General features: G+C 42.9%; 1 protein-coding gene across 10 annotated transcripts in view; it reads left to right on the top strand.

The window, feature by feature from the left end:
* The first annotated feature begins 1,088 nt into the window (after positions 1 to 1,088).
* Positions 1,089 to 25,833, top strand: part of fry (Protein furry) — a 232,115-nt gene continuing 207,370 nt past the window's right edge. For 9 of the 10 annotated variants that reach the window (XM_068359034.1, XM_068359032.1, XM_068359035.1 and 6 more), the window contains exons 1-2: positions 1,089 to 1,177; positions 13,524 to 13,738. In XM_068359034.1, the coding sequence (XP_068215135.1) occupies positions 13,543 to 13,738 (196 nt within the window). In that variant the 5' untranslated portion in view covers positions 1,089 to 1,177; positions 13,524 to 13,542. Of the gene's footprint in view, positions 1,178 to 1,312; positions 1,331 to 13,523; positions 13,739 to 25,833 lie in introns of those variants that run through there. The other variant, XM_068359030.1, reaches the window with a different exon arrangement.

Below are 25,833 nucleotides of genomic sequence, written 5' to 3'. Positions count from 1 at the left end.
TTAATGGCGAGTCATTAACCAAGTATCATTTAAATCTAAAAAATACAAACAAGTGACAATTAACTCATTTTGTCATTACAGTGATTACACGTTTGTTATCTACCTTATGACAATAAAAATAAAACAAAAGACAGATGTTTTTGCTTGTGGAATTAATGGTGAGTCATTAACCAAGTATCATTTAAATCTAAAAAATACAAACATGCGAAAAAACATCTGTCATTGAACTAGCAAGATTATACATTGACAGACAACTTATAAAGTAAAATAAAAATTCTGTTATTTACCTTAAACAATAAAACAAAACAAAACAAAAGACAGCTGTTTTTGCTTTTGGATTAATGGCGAGTCATTAATCAAGTATCATTTAAATCTAAAAAATACAGATATGTGACAAAAGATCTGTTATTGAACTACCAAGATTATACATTGACAGACAACTTATAAAGTAAAATAAAAATTCTGTTATTTACCTTATAACAATAAAACAAAACAAAAGACAGCTGTTTTTGTTGTAGGAATTAATGGCGAGTCATTAACCAAGTATCATTTAAATCTAAAAAATAAAAATATGTGACAAAAGATCTGTCACTGAACTAGCAAAATTATACATTGACAGACAACTTATAAAGTAAAATAAAAATTCTACGGAAATAACTCGTCAAAGACAATAGCTTTTGGGTGTAATGTTTACAATACAATCAGCCAACCAATGAAACCCGCCAAAAAGCGTTTTTGCATACCGCTTGTATTGGCTCTCAAAGTGCAGATAAAAGCAATTACATAATTAGCTTAAAATGAATAAAACGTGAACCCAATAGGTTGAAAGTACAAGTAATATAACTAAGATATTATAAAGATCTCTATTTAAGTAGAAATTGGTACTCTTTCCAGTTCGTGGGATGCTACCAATTAAAGAAGATAAATTGTATGCAACAAAATATACAATTGAAACATAAGTGATTATTAACATTTTAAAGTAAAAATGCAATGATAAATATTATATTTTTACGAAAATAGCCCTTGCATTCATTAAACTGAGCCAAGTATTTAGACACCCCATTTTATATTGTGACAATTTCTGATGGGTACTTCATACTGAAACTTGTCGATATGACATTTTGTTGATGGTGTATTGAGCTTCCTATATAATAGTGTGATTTTCTTAATAGTAAAGGTATGTACCCTTCCTCAGTCCTAATATTATTGTTGATATTTATTATATAGATTTACTGAAGATAAAGTGTCATTCCAGTGCCTTTTTTTGTGGGTAAAGTCCTATCTTGCTTTGTCAGGAAATGTCAACACTGGGCGGACTGACAAGGGAAAGGTTTGCAATATTTCTATATTATTAGTTTATGGATAAGGGTATTTTTTATTTATAGAAATGTAAAGGAAAATTTGATAATAGGCATATGAATTATTACTATTGTCCGTAAATTGACCTACTGTATAGGTGCAGTGCAATTGTTTTACATTATGGGTAACCTTCTGGATAGATAGATAGATAGATTTTTATTGACCACAAATTCTACATTAAAAATTACAATAAACATAATTACTTATTAACATGAATCTATTATACATATCGGGATATTTACAGTATTTTATACACAATGTAGTCCATGAAATTACTGGATTTATAATAGTTCCCAACCATATATCACAATTAAAATCATTAAACATATGTGCTATAAATCACCTTAACCTAAAATTAAAAATTACAATTATACCAAAGAAAATATATCTATGGGTAGCAGTTCAAGATTGAATGGGTAATTTTCACAGTGGTGTGTACTTCTTTGGTAAGAATCTGATGAAATTAATTTATATTAAAATTAGTTTGTATACTATGTAGATTAGCGACATAGGAAATGGGAGTTTCAATTTCAAAGGACTGTATATAAGTGTGTCCGTGTTGGTTCAGGCTAATTAAAAGCAGTTTTGAATCCCATTTTACCAATTCCCAGATTGCTACGTGTGTAGATCGTTGGGTTAACAGGTCTGCTGCTCTTATAGAAAACGAGAATCCTTTATATCGTCATCACCCATGTTTTATTGTATCTCTGAGTATGTTGGTTAATGAACTAACGCTAATTATTCAATGGAGCCTTTGTATATCAGCGGACAGTTCCTCATGTGTTCATTTAAAATGAACATCAACTAACTTAAACTTTCCCTCCTAAGCTAACCTACAATCTGTGTCCTTACCGACTTATCTAACGGGGGCTAACACCTTCCTCAACCCTCATAATCTAAGTTAGACATAATAATACATACAGGTGGCCGCTATCATACATACACCCCTATTCAATTACTAGTCTACGCTTCCTGTGGCTCGCTGCACTCATAGTTAAACATTATTTCATTTCTCCTCTGTTTTGGCAAGCTGTACATATTGCGCTATGTGCATTAGTCAAGTGGGCAAGTATTTTGGAAGACAAAATCGGTGACCCAACCACCTACACACAACCCCACAGATTTATGGGGATAACCTGAGGCACCCTTCATAACCGTGTGATTCTTTAAATTTTAGCCTAACAAAAATTCCTTATGAGAAATGACGAGTGCTGGTCGTTTTGGCGTGTTTCTTTGTATGGCTTATGGGTGTAGGGCTTAATGGCTAACATATAAATCGACTAAAATGTGAACACCTTTGATGTCACCAATGTCCATTGTTTGTTCTTGGAAAACTGATGGTAGATTTTGTTATATATTGTTTTCTATAACTTGTGCGAGATTTTCTGTTAATTGTTTATTGTAATCATAGTTGGCATTTTGAACCAAATAAGAGCTTCAAAGTAATTGTGGCATAAGTAGCCGGTTGTTATTTTACAACATTTATTTTCTTCCTGCCCTTCACTTTAATTATAACTGCTTTTACAAGAGGATGTTTCTTCAGAGGGGCATTCAATCTATGTTGGTAATTTATTGTAATTTAATTTATTTTTGTAATTGATTACATTTATAACATACTTCAGTGACTATATACCTGTTGTTGCTCACCTAAATGTAATATAGTCCTATGTCATCAAAATATTCACCCACATGATCGGCATGTATAGAATATCTGTGTATCTCTTGAGATTATCATATGACTTTGCCAAGACTACTTTGCTGTGGTAACCTTTGCTATTGGTAATCTTAGTTTGTTCCAACACGAATACTTACCTCGAACTACTTTCTTAGGAGTTACCAGTAACCTCCTCTCTACCGACCAGAGTCTTGTGTAGTTTACCCCCCACCCCGTTTTCTAAGGAGGCCTACCCCCGGCATTAAGGAATGTGCCCCGAGGGTAGGCTTATCGTAGGTCGATGTCCGGCCGGGTCAGCCTCATCAGTAAGTTCTCTGGTCGCGACGTGTAAACACGTCGCCCTCGTTCTCTATCGATCCTTTGTGTGCGTTCTAGTGCCCCACGTGTTCCCCGCGTGGCAACTTGTGTTTTCCAGTGTACTTTTCCCGGGTGTTCCTGTGTGTTCACCTTCCACACCCGTGTGCTTACCCAGTGTTTTCATTGATTCCCTTCGTGCTTGTGTCTTGCGTTGTGTGCATTATGGAGCAAATCCGCCGTTGTCCGGGGCCTAGAGCCGGTAAATCGTGTGGAGCGTTCCTCTCCAAGCCCGAAGTGGATCCTCACTCCCTTTGCTCCTCCTGTAGGGGAAGGGTTTGTTCGTCAGCAGATACGTGCCCCGAGTGTGTAGACTGGAGCGATATCCAGTGGGTACGGTACGGTACGAAAAAGAGAAAATCGGTGAAACGTTCCCCCAGGAAAGCTAGTGTTACTTCGCCGCTATCATCACCCAGTGAGCGGTCCGACGGGGCCTCTGTTTCGCCGTCCCCTAGGCTACACAGAGTAGGGGATGAGGTAAGTCTGGTGTAGAGAAAGAACAAGGCGTCCTTCCCCAGGAACCTAGTGAAGGTGCAGTGCCGATTGCGGGCCCTTCTAGGGCTAGTGAAGAACCCAGTAGTGCGTCCGGAGAGTCGGTCCTTGTGCTCGGGGGGCACGCGTCCTCCGATGACCCCTTGTGGGGTAGTAACGCGGTGTCTGTATCTTCGCCGCCCTCATGGGCCTGTGCTTGTGGATCTTCGTTAGGCGGAGACAACCAGAAGAAGTTACGACCTTCGGGTAATGATGCCTTCGGTTGGAGGCTTCCGAAGACGCCGGGTAAGTCACCCTTAAGGATGGAAGTGGCCCTGGACCCCTGGCTCCTGGGCATGGAACGCTTTGAATCGTTCCCGGCCCCCCTCACGGAAGTCCCCGAAGATTTCCTCCAGCCGTCGACCTCGGGCCCTCAACGCCCGAAGAAGTCCCCCGCAATCCCCGCTACCGGCCGACATGCGATAAGCACAGTGTCGTCGGGTTCGTCGGATGATTATTCCTCGTCGGAGGGAGCGGTCCAGGAGCGAGCGTTCCCGTTAGAGGTCGCGCTCCCGGTATAGTAGCAAGCGCTCTCGCTCCCCAGGGCGTAAGTATAGGAGGAGTAGGTCTCCTGATGGCGCCTGGGTCTTCGTACCCCGGGACTCAAAGGTGCTTTGTTCCTCGGACCGCCGGTCCAGAGAGTGTTCGCCAAGGATGCCATCCTCAAAACACAACCTTGACCCTCGCGACCTAGCTCGCAGGAAAGACCTTACAAGAAGGCATAAGTCCTCGAAGCCTCCGGTTCACCCCGCCCAGCGGGGGGAAACGCGCTTCTCGTCGGGCGGCCTGGCCGAACCAGCCCAGCTGGTGCGGCCTTCGGGTCGGAAGGAGCGGTTCCCGCTGTCGGGTCAGCCCACGGGAACCGCGTCCTCGGCACCCAGAGCCCTAGGGCGGACGAGAGTCCCCGCTTAACCAGTGATGCCTGCGTTAACCCAGGCCCCTGGTGCGGACGTCCCCGCAGATGAGATCCAGTACCTCGGTAGGACGGCGCCCCTGGCACCAAGAGCTAGACGTCCAGTCGGCGTGCCCGGTAACCCAGCTCCCCGGCCCCAAGCCGAGACCTCGGCTGACGGAAGGGAGGGTTCACCAACGGAGGACTCGGCCTATAGGAGGGTGGTTGGCCTTATCAGAAGGCACCACAAAATCGAGGAACCTACAGCTACAGACGAGGATTACTGGAGGTCAAGCCTATTAAGAATTATGCAGACTCCTACCCAACCTAAGACGTCTCTAGCGCTTCCTCTAGCCCGAGATCTGGTCCTAGGGCAGGAGTATGTGGACAAGGTGGTGGCTAGTGATGCCGAAGCCCCCAAAACCCAGAGTTCCTCGAAATTGCTCCAGGGCCTCAGAACCCAAGGCAAGGTTTATGTACCAGCGGGACGTCGCCCAGGCCCCTGTAAGGTGGAGTCTTCCATCGACATCTTGAGTCAGGGCGTCTCAGACGATAGGGCCTCTTCGGCCCTGGTCTGTTTTTCGCCAGCAGAGGCCTCCATGATGGAGGAAATGTCGAGAGATTTAGTGAACGTCTCCTCTTGGCTGGACTGGTGGGCTTCCACTTTGGTAGGGGTACAAGCCTCGTTCGACCCCGCGGACCCTGACCAGCAAGGCCTCCTGAGAGACCTTATTACCTCCGGGAGTAAAACCCTTAAGTTTTTAACTTGCCAGTCGCTCGCTCTGACGGCTAACTGGGTACTCTGTAAGAGAGACACCGTACTGACGAAGGTGTCCCGGAAGGTACCAGACAGGAAAGCGCGGGCCATACGGAGCTTACCCTTGTGGGGAGAGTCCTTGTTTCCCCTGAAGGAACTAGAGGCCATCATGGAGAAGGTCTCGAAGAAGAAGGAGTCTTAACATCCCCAGACCTACGCCTTCTAGGAGACCGCCCTACAAGAGGTCCGTCTCGGATAGTGCAGCGACGTCCCAAGCCTCTCCCAGCACTACGAGGAGAGAGGCTCCCTCTTCCTCCTGGTCCGCAACGCCTCAGCCCCCCCGCAGGGGAGCTCCAGCGCCCTCAAGCTCCTTCAGGTCGGGTTACTCTGCCTCTAGGAGAGGCAGATCAGGCCGCTCCTCCAGAAGAAGATAGAGTGGGAGGCCCCCTATCCCCGCCCAAGCCTCGGGTTGGGGGATGCCTCAGACTTCATTGGCAAGCATGGAAGGCTCAGGGAGCAGAGCCTTGGACAGTGTCCGTACTAAAAGAGGGCTACAGACTTCCGTTCTTAACAGAACCACCCCCTCTTATCCCGGCCAGCCGGGCGGAATGGCTAGCTCCCAAAGACCCGTTAAAGAGGACCGCCCTTCAAGAGGAGGTGTCCTCCATGTTAGAGAAGGGCGCCATGGAAGAAGTTTTTCTCCCAGGGCCAGGTTTCGACAGTCGCCTGTTCCTGGTAGAAAAAGCGACGGGGGGGTGGAGACCGGTTATAGATCTGTCGGGTCTCAACAAGTTCATCAAGAAGACGGACTTCAAAATGGACACTCCGAAGTCAGTCCTGCTGTCCTTGAGGGAGAAAGATTACATGATGACCATAGACCTCAAGGACGCATACTTCCAAATTCCGGTCTACCCCTCGAGTCGAAAGTTCCTCCGGGTGAAATGGGGTTCCCAGATCCTGCAATTCAGGACCCTTTGCTTCGGACTGTCAACAGCGCCCTAGGTGTTCACGAGAGTCTTCACGACTGTCTCAGTGTGGGCTCACGAACGAGGCATTCGCCTCATCCGATACCTGGACGACTGATTGCTTCTTTCCGCCTCAAAGGGCCTCTTGGAGGAACAAGGGAGAAAACTCCTCCAGTTTTGCAAGGATCTGGGCATCGTAATCAACCCGAAGAAGTCAAATCTATCCCCATCCACCAGAATGAACTACTTGGGAATGACATTAGATACCATTCTGGGAAAAGCCTTCCCTTCGGAGGACAGGATAAGAAACCTCATGCATATCATTCAGCCGTCCCATTCAGAGCGCCCCAGGAGAGCGAAAGACTGGCAGAAGCTGATAGGTCACCTGGTCTCATTGGAGAAACTAGTTTTCCAAGGGAGGGTAAGGCTCAGATCCATACAATGGAACCTGAAGAACCTCTGGTGCCAACTGGACTCACAACAAGTTCTAATCCCAGTCCTACCAAACACGAGACCCTCCCTGGAATGGTGGCATTGCCGGTAGAACTCACTCAAGGGGATGCCCTTCGGGAGCGATCCACCCGAGTTACTACTATTATTATTATTATTACTATCCAAGCTACAACCCTAGTTGGAAAAGCAAGATGCTATAAGCCCAGGGGCTCCAACAGGGAAAAATAGCCCAGTGAGGAAAGGAAATAAGGAAATAAATAAATGAAGAGAACAAATTAACAATAAATCATTCTAAAAACAGTAACAACGTCAAAACAGACATGTCATATATAAACTATTAACAACATCAAAAACAAATATGTCATAAATAAACTATAAAAAGACTCATGTCCGCCTGGTCAACAAAAAAGCATTTGCTCCAACTTTGAACTTTTGAAGTTCTACTGATTCAACCACCCGATTAGGAAGATCATTCCACAACTTGGTAACAGCTGGAATAAAACTTCTAGAGTACTGCGTAGTATTGAGTCTCGTGATGGAGAAGGCCTGGCTATTAGAATTAACTGCCTGCCTAGTATTACGAACAGGATAGAATTGTCCAGGGAGATCTGAATGTAAAGGATGGTCAGAGTTATGAAAAATCTTATGCAACATGCATAATGAACTAATTGAACGACGGTGCCAGAGATTAATATCTAGATCAGGAATAAGAAATTTAATAGACCGTAAGTTTCTGTCCAACAAATTAAGATGAGAATCAGCAGCTGAAGACCAAACAGGAGAACAATACTCAAAACAAGGTAGAATGAAAGAATTAAAACACTTCTTCAGAATAGATTGATCACCGAAAATCTTGAAAGACTTTCTCAATAAGCCTATTTTTTGTGCAATTGAAGAAGACAGAGACCTTATATGTTTCTCAAAAGTAAATTTACTGTCGAGAATCACACCTAAAATTTTGAAAGAGTCATACATATTTAAAGAAACATTATCAATACTGAGATCCGGATGTTGAGGAGCCACCGTCCTTGACCTACTTACAATCATACTTTGAGTTTTGTTAGGATTCAACTTCATACCCCATAATTTGCACCATGCACTAATTCTAGCTAAATCTCTATTAAGGGATTCACCAACCCTAGATCTACATTCAGGGGATGGAATTGATGCAAAGAGAGTAGCATCATCTGCATATGCAACAAGCTTGTTTTCTAGGCCAAACCACATGTCATGTGTATATAGTATGAAAAGTAATGGGCCAAGAACACTACCCTGTGGAACACCGGATATCACATTCCTATAATCACTATGGTGCCCATCAACAACAACTCTTTGAGATCTATTACTTAAAAAATCAATAATAATGCTAAGAAACGACCCACCCACTCCCAACTGTTTCAGTTTGAAAACAAGGGCCTCATGATTAACACGGTCAAAGGCAGCACTAAAATCAAGGCCAATCATACGAACTTCCCGACCACAATCAAGGGATTTCTGTACAGCATTGGAGATTGTAAGAAGGGCATCACATGCTCCAAGGCCTTTACGAAAACCAAATTGCAAACTAGGGAGTAGATGATTACCTTCAGCAAACCTATTAAGACGTTTTGCCAGAAGACGTTCAAAAACTTTAGATAATATGGGAGTTATGGAAATTGGGCGGTAATCAGTGGGACTTGAGCTACCACAAACACATTTACATAGAGGAGTAACATTACCAATTCTCCAACTAGTGCTAAAAGCTCCTCTTCTTGCTAACTTGCGCAAAATAACAGATAACTTTGGAGCTAAGAAATCTGCTGTCTTTATAAAAAACAAAGGAAAAATACCATTTGGGTCTACACCTCCATAAGCATCAAGGTCCATCAACAGAGCTTTAATCTCACGAGATCGAAAAGCTAAACTAGTTAGTTTAGCCTCAGGAAAACAGGAATGAGGAAGTTCAAGTTTTTCATTACTCTGTTTACTGTTCATAGACGCCTCCAACCAAGGATGGGGAGCCCATCTCCTCGACGAAATAGCACGAGGGACCTGGTTGGACGGGGAGAAAGAACTCCACATCAATGTCCTGGAGTTGAAGGCAGTCCAGAAGGCTTGCCTACACTTCGCGAGTCTACTAAAGGGAAACACCGTGGCGTTGATGTGCGACAACGCCACGGTAGTGGCATACATAAAGAAACAAGGAGGCTTGAAATCGAAGGAGTTGTGCGATCTCACCATAGAAATTCTAGATTGGGCAGAAGAGAACCAAGTGGTGTTGTTAGCAAGGTTCATTCCCGGGAAGAAAAACGTACTGGCCGACGGCCTCAGCAGAATGGGCCAGATAGTAGCGACAGAATGGTCCCTTCTTCCCGAAGTAGCCAAGCTCATCATCTAACGTTGGGGTTCCCCGGTGATGGACCTCTTTGCAACAAAACTCAACGCCCAACTCCCCGTATATTGCTCTCCTGTGCCAGACCCGAAAGCAGCCTTAGAAGACGCCTTTCAGCACAAGTGGGACAATCTAGATGTGTACGCTTTTCCCCCTTTCACGTTGATAAGGCAAGTGCTCAACAGAGTAAGGACAGCCCGAAACCTAAAGATGACTTTGGTAGCGCCCTGGTGGCCGGAGAGAGAGTGGTTCGCGGACCTAAAAGACCTAACGAGTCAACCGCCGTGGCCTCTGCCCGACAGGTCAGACCTTCTGCATCAACCTCATTTTCTCAGGCTCCACGACAACCCACTCTCCCTACGTTTTCACGCCTGGAGACAATCGAGCGGCTCCGGAAGAAAGAAGGATATTCTTCTTCCACGGCTAAGAGAATGTCTCTATACCTGAGAAAGTTGTCAGCCGCGGTCTACCAGGCTAAGTGGGCCTCCTTCACGAAGTGGTGCTCTGAGAGGCACATTAAACCTCTTAAGGCCTCTGTCCCAGACATAGCAGATTTTCTGGTGTTTCTTAGAGACAAGGTGGGAATGTCAATCCCAGCCATAAAAGGAGTTCGGGCCGCCTTAGGCCAAGTCTTCCTCCTGAAGGGCATCGACCTGGGGGCCTCGAGACACATAGCGATGCTTGTCAAGAGTTTCGAGCAGTCCTGCCCCCCACAGGCGAGTAGGGTGCCCCAGTGGGACTTAGCCAAGGTCCTGAAGATGTTGTGTAGTCCCCCCTTTGAACCTTTGAAGGATATCGTGGACAGAGATCTCACCCTCAAGGCTGTCTTCTTGCTGGCCTTGGCGTCCACTAAGAGAGTGGGTGAGATCCATGGTCTGTCAAATGACGTTTCTCATTCGAAGGGGTGGAAAGAAGTATCCTTCAAGTTCGTGCCTTCTTTTGTGGCTAAGACTCAGAACCCAGCAATCTGGGATCCGAAGTTCGAAGGTTTCTCAATTCCTGCCATCCCTAGGACGGGTAATGCAGAAGATTTAAAATTATGCCCTGTACGGACAATTAGAAAATACCTGGAAAGAACAGCTCATCTCCGCCCAGGCATCAAGAGCCTCTTCATATCCACAGGTATTAATAAGAAACAAGTTTCCAAGAACACCATTTCCTTCTGGTTGAGACAAGTTATTGCCAGAGCCTACAAGGAAGATGGCATAGCAGTGCCAGGCACCCCCCGACCTCATGACATCAGGGGCCTGAGCACCTCCTTAGCCTTTGAGAAAAACATGGCAGTGGGTCAGATCCTGCGAGCAGGTACTTGGTCAAACCAGTCAACCTTTACTGCCCATTACCTCAAGGACTACTCGAGGAATTCCTTAGACGGATTCTCCATTGGAACAGTCATCTCCGCCCTCCAAGCGGTGTAACGGTAAAAGCCCCAGGCGCGATCAAGGCTAGCAACCGGTAGGCACAAGTGCGGTTTCCTTCCTCCTACCCAGTTGCTTCCTAGCCTCTTCGGGGAGTACCAACTGATACCATTGGATAACACATTCTTCACGACTACGCTACTGGAAGGAGCTTCAGAAGAAGTTTTTCAAAGGGTGAGTACTTAGACACTAACGTGAACTCTTGTGTAGTTACCCTCACATCCGTTTTCTAGTAGGTCCCGTTATCCCTGGGCCTCTTGGCCTCCACGTCCCGGGTCAGGGGGTCAGAATAGCACTCCCGCCTCCTAAAGTGTAAGTCTCCTAAGAAAGTAGTTCGAGGTAAGTATTCGTGTTGGAACAAATCAAAAATTTTAAGTAATTTTTATTTTTCCTAACATACTTACCGAGAACTACTTTCGGGTAATGGCCCTCCCTTCCTTCCCCGAGTGCCTCTCTTCCCTTGCTAGCATTGTGCTAATCCAATAGAACTTACTGATGAGGCTGACCCGGCCGGACATCGACCTACGATAAGACTACTCTCGGGGCACATTCCTTAATGCCGGGGGTAGGCCTCCTTAGAAAACGGGGTGGGGGGTAAACTACACAAAACTCTGGTCGGTAGAGAGGAGGTTACTGGTAACTCCTAAGAAAGTAGTTCTCGGTAAGTATGTTAGGAAAAATAAAAATTACTTAAAATTTTTGATTTTTTATGCATTTCCAACAATTTTTATTGGTTTAAATCAGTCATTTTTTATGTTTCCCCATCCTCTAAAATCTTGGTATCCTATGGGATATAGAGGAAGGAACTCTTAAACAGTTGGATTGAATCAATAATCATAGTCAGGAATAGATAAAACATGAGATAACCAGTTGGAAATACATATGGATCATGTATCTGGCAAGAAATTAAAGTACATATTTACCATAGTATGTCATTTACTGCTGAAGGCCTAATGCCCTCTTGCAACCTCTAGACATCTTTAACAAGACTAGTTAACGGGTGGGCTCGCTGTTCTACAAACTACCTCAATTTTTTACGCCTGTGCCAACAGTGTTTGTTGTTATGCTAGTTATGTTAGGAATTCAAGGGGATATGTTCTAACCCAGGATACCCTCCACCCTACTGGACTTAGAAAGCTATCCCTTCTTATCTTACCTGGAGGGGGAAGGCTAGGCCTAACCTCAGCAATCCTCCCCATGCTCACATAGCTTCATTTTAATATGCCACACATCCTTGCATATGTCCATCATTTGGCTGCTGTAAATGTTCCGAGTAAAAAAATAAATATAGGAATGTGTTGAAAAATCTATCTTATGGTGTTTTTAAATATGGTCAGTAATTTTTATTTAATTTTTTGCGGTTGTGGGCAAACAGAATGAAGGAGACCTATCTGTATCATTATTATTATTATTATTATTATTATTATTATTATTATTATTATTATTATTATTATTATTATTATTATTTGCTAAGCTACAACCATAGTTGGAAAAGCAGGATGCTATAAACCCAAGGGCTCTAACAGGGAAAATAGCTCAGTGAGGAAAGGAAATAAGAAAATAAACTACAAGAAAAATAATGGGGCAGTAAAAAATATATTAACAGTAGCTTTAAAATAGATCTTCCATTTTTAGACTATAAAAAAAAGCAAGAGGAAGAGAAACAAGATACTGTGTGCCCGAGTGTACCCTCAAACAAGAGAACTCTACCCCAAGACAGTGGAAAGCCATGGTACAGAGGCTATGGCACTATCCAAGATTAGAGAACAATGGTTTGATTTTGGAGTGTCCTCCTAGAAGAGCTGCTTACCATAGCAAAAGAGTCTTTTCTACCCATACTAAGAGGAAAGTAACTACTGAACAATTATAGTGCAGTAGTTAACCTCTTGAGTGAAGAAAAATTGTTTGGTAATCTAAGTGTTGTCAAGTGTATGAGGACAGAGGAGAATGTGGAAAGAATAGGCCAGACTATTCAGTGTATGTGTAGGCAATGAAAAAATGATCCATAACCAGAGAGAAGGATCCAATGTAGTACAGTCTAGCCAGTTAAACTACATACAGCATTTCTCTGTTCCTTTTTAAAATCCATGGCACATAAACTGTAGGGCTAGGGTAGGTTGATCAAATACACTTGACTTGTAATAGTAGAATTACTTGAGCTATTGGAGAAGGGGGCGGTAGCATTACAGTAATCCCTACTCTATCGAAAGCATTGCAAAAAGACTTGACTGTTCCTCGAGACAGGTTGTGGTCAATCGTCTAATTTTGTTGCTACCTAGCTCTTCTGGAAATGTAGCATCTTGTGGAAAACTCATAATTGGGCTGAAATTAGTGAAGATAACATGCTAGTCATCTTATGCCCTCCCCACCTATGCTGTCTTCCTGACTGATTAACTTCCAACCTGTTTTGTCAGGTTAAATGAGGTCGAATTACATAATTGAATACCTACCTGGGGACTGTAGTCTAAGGTTGTGATTCCATGTGGCAATTTTCAAAAGGCATGTGTAGGTGAAGGTGATTATTATCTAACTTTATAAATAATTATTACCTCCCTATATTTTGGCTCTCCATTCATATTTGAGAGAGAAAGGAGTCCCATGGATCTTCCTAATTAGCTTTGCATTTTAAATCGTATTGTGTCACAGTTATCTCTGTATGGTGTCATTGTTGTATTTATACTACTGTATATATAAAATTTGATTTACATTAATTACCACTTCTAACAGAAATGCTTGTTTCACTTCCAGATAAACATGTAAGGACAGAATGGCAGAATTAGAAGAGCCAGGTGTGGAGAGCGGGCTGGCACAAGCAGTAAATGAGGAGGTGCTTGCAAGCCTGCCCGCTGTTGCAGCTGCCATCACGACGGCAACCCACACCTCCAATGCCTCACAGGCCACCATAGCCTCCACCATATCTTCCTTATCATCAACTATGAACCCTACACCGCCACCTCCTGGAGGTATGCATGAGAACTATTAGTTAGTGCTTTCTTCTCTGGCTCTTCTCCATTCAAACCTCTTTGTGCATGATGTTTGGAAAATAGAACTAACACTACTGTACTATTTATAATTACCAACAAAATCTGATTCTTAGGTTACAGCATGATTCTTTATAATTGCAAGAAATTCTTTGGTTATTAGCTTAAAGACTCACATTAAATGGTAGTCCAGCAGACGTTGCGGATTTGCTATATTTTTTTCTTTTTATTAACTTTTAAATTCATGTAAGGCCCTAAAATCATCAAATGAAAGGTAAGAGCCGGTTGACTACTGTATTTGTGTTTTGCATGCAAAGTTGAAACCTCTATCAATGTGGTCTTTTGCAATTATTTTCTTTCGGTCATTTTTCTGTTATTGGTTGATTGATCAACACCAGTCTGGCTATACTGTTTGTTACTTCTGGGTGTGATTGGCTGTCCATGGGGTGCTCATATTGTGCATTATTTTTTCCTACGCAAATACGAACCTTTGTCCTTTAATAAGAGTATGATAGCAGCGTAGATGGAAATCGGCTTTTATAATCAATTAGGTGTTGGTAGTTACTGTGGCCCTTTTACCAGCAGACTGAGTACCTACTTTAATTTTCAGCATTACGGTTGCACTCTCTTTTCTGATAGTCGTTTCTTTCACTTTTCAGCGATTGAGATTGCTTGATTATGGAGAATCCATCTGCAGGCATGTGGTCTTGTTCTGGTAAACCAGAATGGAATTGCGAACAATTTATGAGCAGAAAGTACTTAATCCCCATTTCTTATATCCATTTTTTTTAAAGGGTATGCCTCATTGCAGACACCCCCCGGTGATAAGTGAAGTGCGTGTTTACTGCTGGAGTGATCCAAGTACGGCAGGAGAAGGAAAAAGTCCAATAGGAATCTTTGGCTTCATGGTCTTCCCCTTAGTCAAAAATAGTCTTCCAAGACTCGCTTCTCGCCCTCCGGAGCTTGAGTCTTGGTGCTCTTTTTCCAGCTTCCTCCTGAGCTGAATCCTCTGGTGGGAATCTGAGGAAGGAAGGTGAATCTGAATTACCCGTGAGACAACTTAAAGGTGAGGAGGTAACATCGTATCTCCCCGGTGTAGGTGATGTCTATCTTCCGCCTTTTTCCTTGTACTGACCGACCTTACAGTTAACAATGATGTTTCCAGGGACCAAACCCCAAACGCACTTTAGCCTTCTTTAGTCATTTAGGGCACTCTATCAATGGATAAGCTACTCCCAGCTCTATCCTTAGCTAAGACTACCCAGTAGACTGCTGCAATGCCATCCACTTCTGGCATTCCTTCTGCATAAGGAGTTTCTGACATATATCCAGTTGATCTGACCCTACCGGCTGTAGCAGGAATTGATCATCAATCCTTCAGTGGTGCAATTGCCAGAGACAACAACATCTGAGGAGGGGAGAAAGCACCTTCGCCCACTTCTCCTAGGCAAAGAAGAGAGGGTGTCCTACTGTTCAGACTTATTCTGCCCCTTCACTTATAGGTAATATGGATAGTTTGGCGCCCACTTAGTCGGATGATGAGACACCGGGGACCACTTAATGCAGAGGATGAGAAAAACCTGACTGACAGCTATGGTAGCATACCACATGCACGAGCACCTATACATGTATGATCCCCCTGTTGAGGACTCGCCACGCACACGGACTTCATGTGCACAATCACCAGGGGACAGTTCCCTGCGTTCATGTTTGTCTCATTCATGTTCAAGAACATCTACTCGTCCACAGTCTCAATGCGTACTATCCCCGAGAATACTTCCTTGCGTACACGCTCGTCATTTTTACGCTCCTGATCTTCATGCATATGATTCCAATAGCAAACTTCTTCGCGTACGCGATTCTTTCTTATTGTTCGCAAAGTTACTGTCATGCACATCATCGTCATGTGCCCAAACTACTTAACTTGCATGATCTTCACTTGCACAATCACTACCCATTAAAGATAGAGACATTAGAATGTCTCATGCTGGGTCACCAAAATATGAGTATTCATGCATTAAGTCCTCATGCAATAGATCTCCTTGCACTAAGTTACTATAAGCTAAGTCTCCACGTGCTTAGCCCCTGCATGCTAAGCCTCCACATGGGAGGTTCTTGTGTACCAGATCTCCATGCGCAAGATCGCCACCTGCAAGGTTCCATCTATTAAGATACTAGAGTGATCAATGTACCTACGCATCCATATCCAAGATCTCCTCGTTCAATCGTTCCACGAGGGAACAACCATCAGTAAGGTCTCTCCTCAGGCACTCTACACTTATAGACCAAACCTCAAAGTTCTTTTTGACTGAACTGAAGCAAGAAGCTTCAAGCGAAGATCTCCTCCTTTCCTTTGCTAGGAAATTCAGGGGGAATTCGTAGGCATGCAGATATCTTTTGCTAGGAAACTCCCATCTCTCCAGGACACCTCATCAGTAAGGAAGAGGAATATACCTTTTTAGTGGAATTAGTAGGTTCTCTTACACTTCAGAACACCCGAGGGACTCCTCCTCATCATTGCATAGACAGCACAAGGATAAGACTGTCCACAGATCATACCAGCGTTATCCTGCGAGTTCTTCAGAGGTACAGGCTATTGCTTTGTCACCCAAGGTTCACTTGAAAACAAACCACACCTTTCTGGCTCCAGAGAAAGCAAGCCCTTCTGCTGCAACATTTTATTCTTCGAACAAAAAACCAAGCTATTCTAAGATGAAAAAAGAAACAGATGAGACCATAAGACCAACCAATCAAACAAGACAAGATCTCCTCTCTCCCAAGGGAGGAGGAATCAAGGGATACGCTAGACCTATCACCACCCGATTTCAGGACCTGCCCCAGTGGAAATAGAAAAATTAGAAACAGAATCTACTTTTGTTGAGGTGCTAGCTGTGATAGAGAATTTAATGGCTCAGGGGAAGCTACCATAGCTCCAGTAAAGGGCGGGAAGACTTCCATTGATTGGCACCTTGGCACCCCTTAATGCTCGAAGCCCGCCCTTGAGCTACCCTGGCTGGAACTGGTAACACAGACCATAGACAGTGTTGATGATCAGATCTTTGAGCTGAGAAACTTGTCATGAGGAAGTCACTCACAAGATCATGCTCCCAGTCCTTTCCCGACAGAAGAGATTTTACATTTCAGAAGATACCAGCCCTTTATCTTTTCCAATCGATGTGGCAGTAACAACATTAACGCCATGAACCTTGGTAGAGAGACTCGATACAGAGACTAGTCTTTTTTGCATCTGAATATGCTTCCATGGATGCCATCTCCATGGGGAGTCTTCAGGCAACCTTCTGGTAGAACCGCTGGTCTGGAGCGGTGGCTTACTTTGCATTTTCTAGCTAATCCTGAGAATACAGTAAGGAAAAATTCACAGACCTTGTTCTCTCAGGAGGAAAGACGATCATAACCCATTAGTTTACTAATCATTAAGCAAAAGGCAAAATGACTCGGTTGTAGCAAAATTTGCCTGGTAAGTCGGAAACTGGAACATTTAAGTCTCCTTAACACATCAGTCCAACAAAATCCAACCCTTTTCACAGATTTGGATGTTGATGAGATGGTGAAAAAGTGGAGAAAGGCTAATCAAGACTCCTTTTTCCTTTGGGCAGTCACATTCAAGATCAGCTATACAAGGTGGCAGTAGTGAGAATTGACGACCTCGACCCCTTTGAAGTCTGCGCTTGAGAAGGCACCAGCAATATCAAGGCCCAAGTCTGCCACCCTGACCACCTCTACCTTTCGCAAAGGCTTTGATACTATTCTTCCCTTTCATTCCTGTTCTGGCTATACCAAATGAGGTAGAGGTAGGAGAGGCAGCAGAGGATGCCACATGTTGGGGGATACCTTTCAAGCCAATTGGCTAGGTGGCAGTACCATGGGGCTAAGTGGACAGTAAGGGTCAGACAGGACGTGTACCGCCTCCAGTTTAATGGCTATCGTCCTTCCTTCAGTCAAAATCTGACGATATCTACATTGTTTACCATGATTTCAGACAGACCCCCTCTCCCTTCAACTAGATGCGAGGAAAGTGCTAGGCAAAGATGCGTTACAGATTGTACTGGAAGGATCTCTAGGCTTCTACGGTCACCGGTTTCTAGTGAAGTAGCCAACGTTTAGCTGAAGACCAATCATCAACCTCTTCAACTAGAACGAGTTTGTGTTGCAAAACCCCTTTCAAGTTGGAGTTGGTGAGCACCATGCCAGCTGCCATCAGGAAGAATGATTTCGTGCTTCCTGTCTATCTGAAAGAATCATAGTTTAAGAACCCAATCCATTGGTCAAGCAGAAATTAACTCTTCTTCATCCTTGGAGGAAGGTATTGCTGTTCAAAATAATGTGTTTTGGACTGTCTGCTACCCCCTTAGTGTTCACTTGCTTGTTCACACTCCTGGTGTGGGACTCGCACCAATGACATACTATACGTTTCTTGAGATATCCATATAACTAGCCAGTACTGTCCTCGTGAAGACAGCTTCTTCAGCAACAAGACAAACTTCTCTACTTTTGCCACTATCTGGGGATTGTAGTAAACTGAGAGAAGTCCAGTCCCATGTCCAAGTAGAGGGTGGAGTACCTGGGGATGCTTATATATCTATCAGCAGAGATCATCTTTTCATCGGATGATGACATCAGCACTCAGGAAAGTAGAGCGACCTTTCCTTACCAATCAACTTACGGATTGGAAGTGGCAAATGCTACTCGGAGACCTCTCTTCTCTGGAGAAACTCATGCCACACTGGCATCTCCATCAGTGATCTCTTCAGTGATTTCTGAAAGACACTGGTTAGCAGTCAGCTATGCCCCTCAACATCTACTTCCAGTAGAACAGGAAGTATGGGAAGAGGTAGCTTGGGGCTAAGATACGAGAACCTTTTCAAGTAAACTACTTTTGAATGTCCTCCAGAAATGCTGCTGTTCCTATACACATCGAAGGAAGGATTTGGGTATGCACTTGAGGAACCAGATTGCCTGGGATTTCTGGTTGGAGGAGAGCCCCTTATACACCAACCTTTTGGAGATGAAGGTAGCACTTCTGGCATTGCAAGCATTCCAACAGTGTTTGATAGGCCACTTGGTAGTGTTGATGAGCGAAAACTCTACTCTAGTGGCATATGTCAACAAGCTGTCGTTAAGATTTATCCCAAATTGTTTCCTCCACTGACCTATGCAATCAAAGATCTTAATGATGAACCTTTTAACAGAAATAAGAAGAATAGAACCAGAATGGAAGAGCTATTTTGAGACTTAGATATGCCTGTTATCAATCAGGGGGATATTGCTATCAAATTTTATGTTGAAAACCATACTGAACGTGACATATCGATGAGGGAACTGGAGGAATCACTGGTGAGGAGGAAAAATGGTAAGAGCTCCTGGTGTTGGCCAAATCCGTAGAGCTTCTTAAACATTTGGAAGATGAAGGTATTGCCGGGTTGCTGGACTTGATCAGTATGTTGGTGAGATGGCCAGGATACGGCTGAAGACTGGGCCAAAGATCTGCTATGTCTTATTTACAAGTAGGAAGACAATACCCTATGTTCAAATTACAGAGGAATTTCTTTTATGTCACATACGTTTAAAATGTATGAAAGTATCTTTGAAATAAGATTGAGAAAATGTGTAGAACTTGAATTAGGGGAGTGGCAAAATGGTTTCAGACCTGGGAGAGGTACTAATGACATGATGTTTACTCTGAAAATTTTTTTTGAGAAGAGTTGGTAATTTAAAGAAGATAAATATATTAAATTTTTTGGATCTTTAAAAGGCACTTGACAGAGTGCCAAGAGAAAAAAAATATGGGAATCTATGAATGATGAGTATTATGAAATACTGTACCAAAAAAACTTAAGAGAGTCATTTACAACACGTACGTTACAAAAATACAATACTAAATGTAGAGTCCAAGACTCGCCTTGAAAACAATGACGAGTTTGACTTTAAATCGGGTGTTAGACAGGTAAGCATTTTGGCACCACTTTTGTTCATTTTTTTTTTCCTTTACAAATGCTTAAGAGGAAATAATTTTGGAAATTAAATCATTATAGCCTAGATCTTCTACAGTCAGCGCGGATCGCTGTGTCCGGGTAGTGGGCCCGACACAGCGTTCCGCGCAAATCGGAAGCATGGGGTTTATCGGGGAAAAAATCGACTGGGACAAATTGACTAATTGGCATCTTTTTATACAAGTTGGCATCTACATATCTGCGTAGGTGGAAGCTAGCCAGTGTGTTTCCTGTAGTCGTGGAGTGAGGTTGTGTCAGGTTGAGAGGGCCGAGTTGCAATCGTTCTTTTGTGAGTTCGCGTGGCATTTTTGTGTATCAAACCCCCCCCCCCCCCCCCCGTGATGTCTAGACCCCGTACAAGTCACGATGACGTTGTTAGAGTGATAACCTGTCATAATTTAGGTCTGCAAACGAAGGAAATCGTGAAGAATACTGGCGTGAACGAGAGGACAGTGAGGCGCTTGGTGGTGAAGTACAAGGCAGGAGGTAGCACCGAGGTCCCTTCTCACTCTCAGGCTGGTTCCCCTCCCTGGAAGATTCCTGATCGTACTTTACACATATTAAAGCGAACCCTAGAAGAAAATCCAACATTAACAGCTAAGCAACTGAAAGAACAGAACCCTAAATTGTTGAGCGACGTCAGTGTTCGTACGATTCAGGAAAACCTGTCGAAGCGCCTCGACTTCGAGAAAGTGATCGCGCGAAAGAAGCCCGCTGTAACTTTGAAACAAAGGCAGAGGAGGGTTGCTTTTGCCAAGACATACAAGGATTGGACCTTGGAGCAGTGGCGTAGTGTCTTGTGGAGGGACGAAGCGACCTTTTGTGTGAGTGAGACGACCGGGAAAAAAGTGTGGCGGCGAAGGGGGTCAGATCCTCTTAAGCCTAATCTCACGGCCAAGACAGTTAAGCACCCAGCATCGCTTATGGTCTGGGGTTCGTTTGCCTACGGTGGTGCCCCAAGCCTTGTTGTTTTGCCTAAAGGCATAACGGTTAATGCTGACCGCTATTTGAACATTTTAAAAGACAATTTAGCGGATTGTTTTGCGGCTACAGGAGCTGAAATTTTTCAGCAGGACGGTGCCCCTTGCCATACGGCTAAAAAAGTGAAAAAGTGGCTGGAAAATAGCGAAGTGAACTATATTCCTGATTGGCCAGGTCAAAGTCATGATATTTTGCCCATTGAGAACCTTTGGGCGATAGTTAAAGCCCACCTTCGTAAAGAAGTGACGATCAACGTGACACTTCTCGAGGCGGCGCTCCATAAGGTGTGGGCAGAAATACCTGCCGATATACTACAAAACCTCGCCGATAGTGTTCCTCAACGACTTTTGGAGGTCAAGAAGAGGAAAGGCTACCCTATAGACAAGTAGCAGGGATATTGGTGAGTGTTCAATTAAATTTTTATTGATTTATATTGTGTATTAGTGTAGATATGGGGGGGGGGGACCAAAATGAATGCACGGCGGATGCTGCCCGGACAGACCGACCCGCGCTGACTGTATATGCCGGCGATCACGCAATTGTAGCTGAGACAGAAGACCTACAGAATGACTTGAGAGATTGTAATACAATCTTAGTGGAGCAAGGCATAAAAATAAGTAAAGAAAAATCAGAAATGATTGTCAAGAATACCTCAAGAAGTTAACATTTCGTTAGAAGGGCAAGCTTTACAATTGTGCAACTTAAAATATCTATGTGTAATGCTTCACAAAAAAGTGACTCACAATTGGAAATAACTCATAGAATTTTCTTTATCCCCTCATGAAATACAGAAACATCCCAAGAAAAGTCAAAATTATAATATACACCTCATCTTAAGGCCAGTACTTACATATGGTCATGAATTATGAACAGTAACAACTAAGACCAGAATTCAGATTCAAGCAGCAGAAATGAGAGTATTGAGATTAATCCAGGGATTCAAAAGACTAGACAGGCTTGGTAAAGAGGATACAGTATTAGGAGAGAACTAGAAGTGGAAGATATTTTTAAGTTTGTAGAAATATGGTAGCTTCGATGGTATGGCCATGTCAAGAGAAAGGATGAGAACAGACATCCCAGGAAGTATGTAGATTGGATTCCTGAAGGAAAAGGAACTGTAGGGCAACCAAGGAAAAGATTGAAGAAAAATATTGATATGTCCATAAGAAAGAGGAACTCTTCCTTACAAGAAGTAGAAAATGAAGGGTTGTTTGAAGACAGACAACGTTGAAGAGAGTTCTTGAGGCAGGGCGACTGACAAGCTTTGGCTTGCTTAGCTTTTGGTTAGAAAGAAAAGTAAGAATGCTTCACGTGTCGAAGCCTCACTACTACTGATTGCGTTTGAGGCTACTAATGATTGCGGACTTTCTCATCTACCTTTTCCGAGATAATCTCCTCATAGTATCAAGATTGGAAGGTTATCGCTCAGTCTTGAACCAGGTCTTTAGGCTGCAGAGTTTTGACCTTTCCTCCATGTGGGAATTGTCTAGTCTCATGAAGAGCTCCGAGTAGCCTTTGCTTCTGCAAGAATTCGAACCACCCATGTGGAATGTGTCTATAGAGTTCTCGGGTCACGCAAGAGGGCTTTATATGAATCTTCATGATAAGCATCAGACAAGGATCTCATGCTTAAGACGGTTTTTCTCCTTGCTTTAGCCTTGACGAAGTGAGTAGGTGAGCTAGACATTATCTCTCACGTCAATATTCATTCTGAGGGATACAGAAAAGTTTCTTTTACCTTTGTTCCTGAGTTTATTGGTGAAAAATCAGAACCCCACCATTGATGACCCTCGGTTTGAGACTCTCAATCTCTTCATTTAAGGATGAGACCAATGATCCAGATGATTTGCTCCTTTTTTCCGTGAGGGTCCTCAGATGCTACCTAAAGTGAACTCGGCCCTAGATACAAAGCCTTTTTATTATTATTATTTTTATTATTATTATTATTTATTATTATTAATATTATTATTATTATTATTATTATTATTATTATTATTATTATTATTATTATTGTTACCAGCTAAGCTACAACCCTAGTTGGAAAAGCAAGATGTTATAAGCCCAATGGCACCAACAGGGAAAAATAGCCCATTGAAGAAAGGAAATTAGGAAATAAATAAACGATATGAGAAATAATGAACAATTAAAATATATTTCAAAACCAGTAACAAGAGCAAAACATATATAAACTATAAAAAGGCTTATGTCAGCCTGTTTAACATGAAACTATTTGTTGCAAGTTTGAACTTTTGAAGTTCAACCGATTCAACCACCTGATTAGGAAGATTCCGGAATAAAACTTCTAGAATACTGTGTAGTATTGAGCCTCATGATGGAGAAGGGCAGACTATTAGAATTCACTGCATGCCTTGTATTACGAATAGTGTGTAACTGTCCAGTAAGATCTGAATATAAAGGATGATCATAATTATGAAAAATTGTATGCAACATGCATAATGAACTAATTGAACGACGGTGCCAGAGTTTAAAATCTAGATAGGGAATAAGAAATTTAATTGACCGTAAGTCCCTGTCCAACAAATTAAGATGAAAAGCAGCAGCTGAAGACCAGACAGGAGAACAATATCTGAAACAAGGTAGAATGAAACAATTAAAACACTTCTTCAGGATAGACTGATCACTAGAAATCTTGAGACTTTCTCAATAAGCCAATTTTTTGTGCAGTTGAAGAAGACACAGACCTATTGTGTTGCTCAAAAGTAAATTTACTGTCAAGAATCACACCTAAAATTTTAAAAGAATGATACAGAATTCAAGAAACATTATCAATGCTGAGATCTGGATGTTGAGGATCCACTGTCCTGGACCTACTTATAATCATACTTTGAGTTTTGTTAGGATTTAACTTCATGCCCCATAATCTTCATCATGCACTAATTTTATCTAGATCTCTATTAAGGGATTCAGCAACCCCAGATTTACATTCAGGAAATGGAATTGATGCAAAAAGTGTAGCATCATTTGCTTATGCAACAAGCTTGTTTTCTAGGTCAAACCACATGTCATGTGTATACAATATGAACAGTAATGGGCCAAGAACACTTCCCTGAGGAACACCAGATATCACATTCCTATACTCACTGTGGTGCCCATCAACAACAACCCTTTGCAATCTATTACTTAAAAATTCAATAATGATGCTAAGAAACGACCCACCCACTCCCAACTGTTTGAGTTTGTGGAAAAAGGGCCTCATGAATAACACGGTCAAAGGCAGCACTAAAATCAAGGGCCAATCATACAAACTTCCTGACCACAATCAAGGGATTTCTGTACAACATTGAAGATTGTGAGAAGGGCATCACATGCTCCAAGGCCTTTACGAAAACCAAATTTTAAACTAGGGAATAGATGATTACCTTCAGCAAACCTAATAAGACGTTTTGCCAAAATAGGTTAAAAAACTTTAGATAATATGCAAGTTATGGAAATTGGGCAGTAATCAGTTGGACTAGAGCCACCACAAACACATTTACATAGTGGAGTAATGTTTCCAATTCTCCAACAAGTGCTAAAAGCTCCTCTTCTTGCTAACTTGCACAAAATAACAGATAACTTTGGAGCCAAGAAATCTGCAGTTGTTATAGAAAATAAAGGAAAAATACCATTTGGGCCTACACCTCCATAAGTATCAAGGTCCATCAAGTGAGCTTGCTTTAATTCCACAAAACCAAAAAGCTAAACTAGTTAGCTTACCCTCAGAAACACAGGAATGAGGAAAATCAAGTTTCTCATTACTCTGCTTAACTGTCAAACACATCAGCTAAAAGGATGCCTTTTCCTTTGGATAATGAGTGATAGAGCCATCTAGTTTAAGTAAAGGAGGAACTGTTGAATATACACTGAAGAGTGCAGATTTAAGGGTACTCCACCACTTATGTTCCTGGGTTTTACCAGAAAGGGTGTATCTTTTATGATTAAATTGTATTCCTTTTCAGTTGAACCATAAACTCTCTGAGCAAAAGCTCTAAGCTGAATATAGTTATTCCGAGTCAAATCTGATCTGTTACCCTTCCAAAGATAATAAGCCTCCTGCTTCTCCAAATAAGCACGTCTACAATTAGTTCTGGTAAGTGTAAGAGGAGAAGCTCTGGGAATACCCTATCCTTTTAGCTTTTGGAAACCACTAGGAGAATGTACCCCCAGTCAGTTGGAGATCTGGAGGGACCGCCTCAAGTGAGCACTCACAAAGTCAGTTGGATTGGCTTTACGGTAACCTTCAGGAAGAACCTGTTAGTGGTGTGTGTTTTAAGGGATGTAGTCTGTAAGTGCCAAATAACCTACACAGCCAACTATCTACATGAGTATACTCACAAGTCCTTTGGCACATTTTTGTAAGGACCTATGGTAGCTGCACAGCAGGTTGTATTACATACTGTATCTTGCTCCTTCATAGGACAAGAAGACACTCATCTAGGATAGAGGTCTCTACTTTAGTGTAGTATGAGAGTTTTTCCCCTTTTCTTTCCCCACTCTTGGGATGTAAGGAGTCGTGTCTTTACTGTATTTGCATGAGTGGACATTGACGCAGGTATTGAGAGCGTGCTAGAATTATGAATGAATGGCGAGCAATTGTGATGCAGTTCCGGTAGGCCTTGCTGCTTCTTCCGGTGCCTTGGATGACAGCCCAGGTAGCAGCAGTAGGGGAGTCAGCATTATGAAGCTTCATCGGTGGTGGATAATGTGGGAGGGTGGGCTGTGCCACCGTAGCAGTACCAGCCAAACTCGGTTGAGTCCCTTGTCTGGCTGGGAAGAACGTAGAGAGGACACGTCCGCTTTTTTGTTTCATTTGTTTGATATCGGCTACCCCCCAAAATTGGGGGAAGTGCCTTGGTATATGTATGTATGATTTCATAACGAACAGCTTTTCTGTTATATGTATGTAGGTAGAGGATTGACAACAATGTACAAACCAATTGGTTTTAATTGAGTTTATCAGGAAATATATCCTGTTATGATATAGGTTCTTCCCTGACTGGCTGTCTCTGGAGAGAAACTTTGCTTATCACCTGAGAATCCTTTCTCAGATTGTTAGGAAGTGGAAGACATCAACACTCCCTCACC

Source organism: Palaemon carinicauda, chromosome 35 (genome assembly GCF_036898095.1).
Source record: "Palaemon carinicauda isolate YSFRI2023 chromosome 35, ASM3689809v2, whole genome shotgun sequence".
In the NCBI taxonomy this organism is placed as follows: Eukaryota; Metazoa; Arthropoda; class Malacostraca; order Decapoda; family Palaemonidae; genus Palaemon; species Palaemon carinicauda.
Note: the sequence above shows the minus strand (reverse complement) of the source record. Positions and strands in the feature narration are given on the sequence as shown.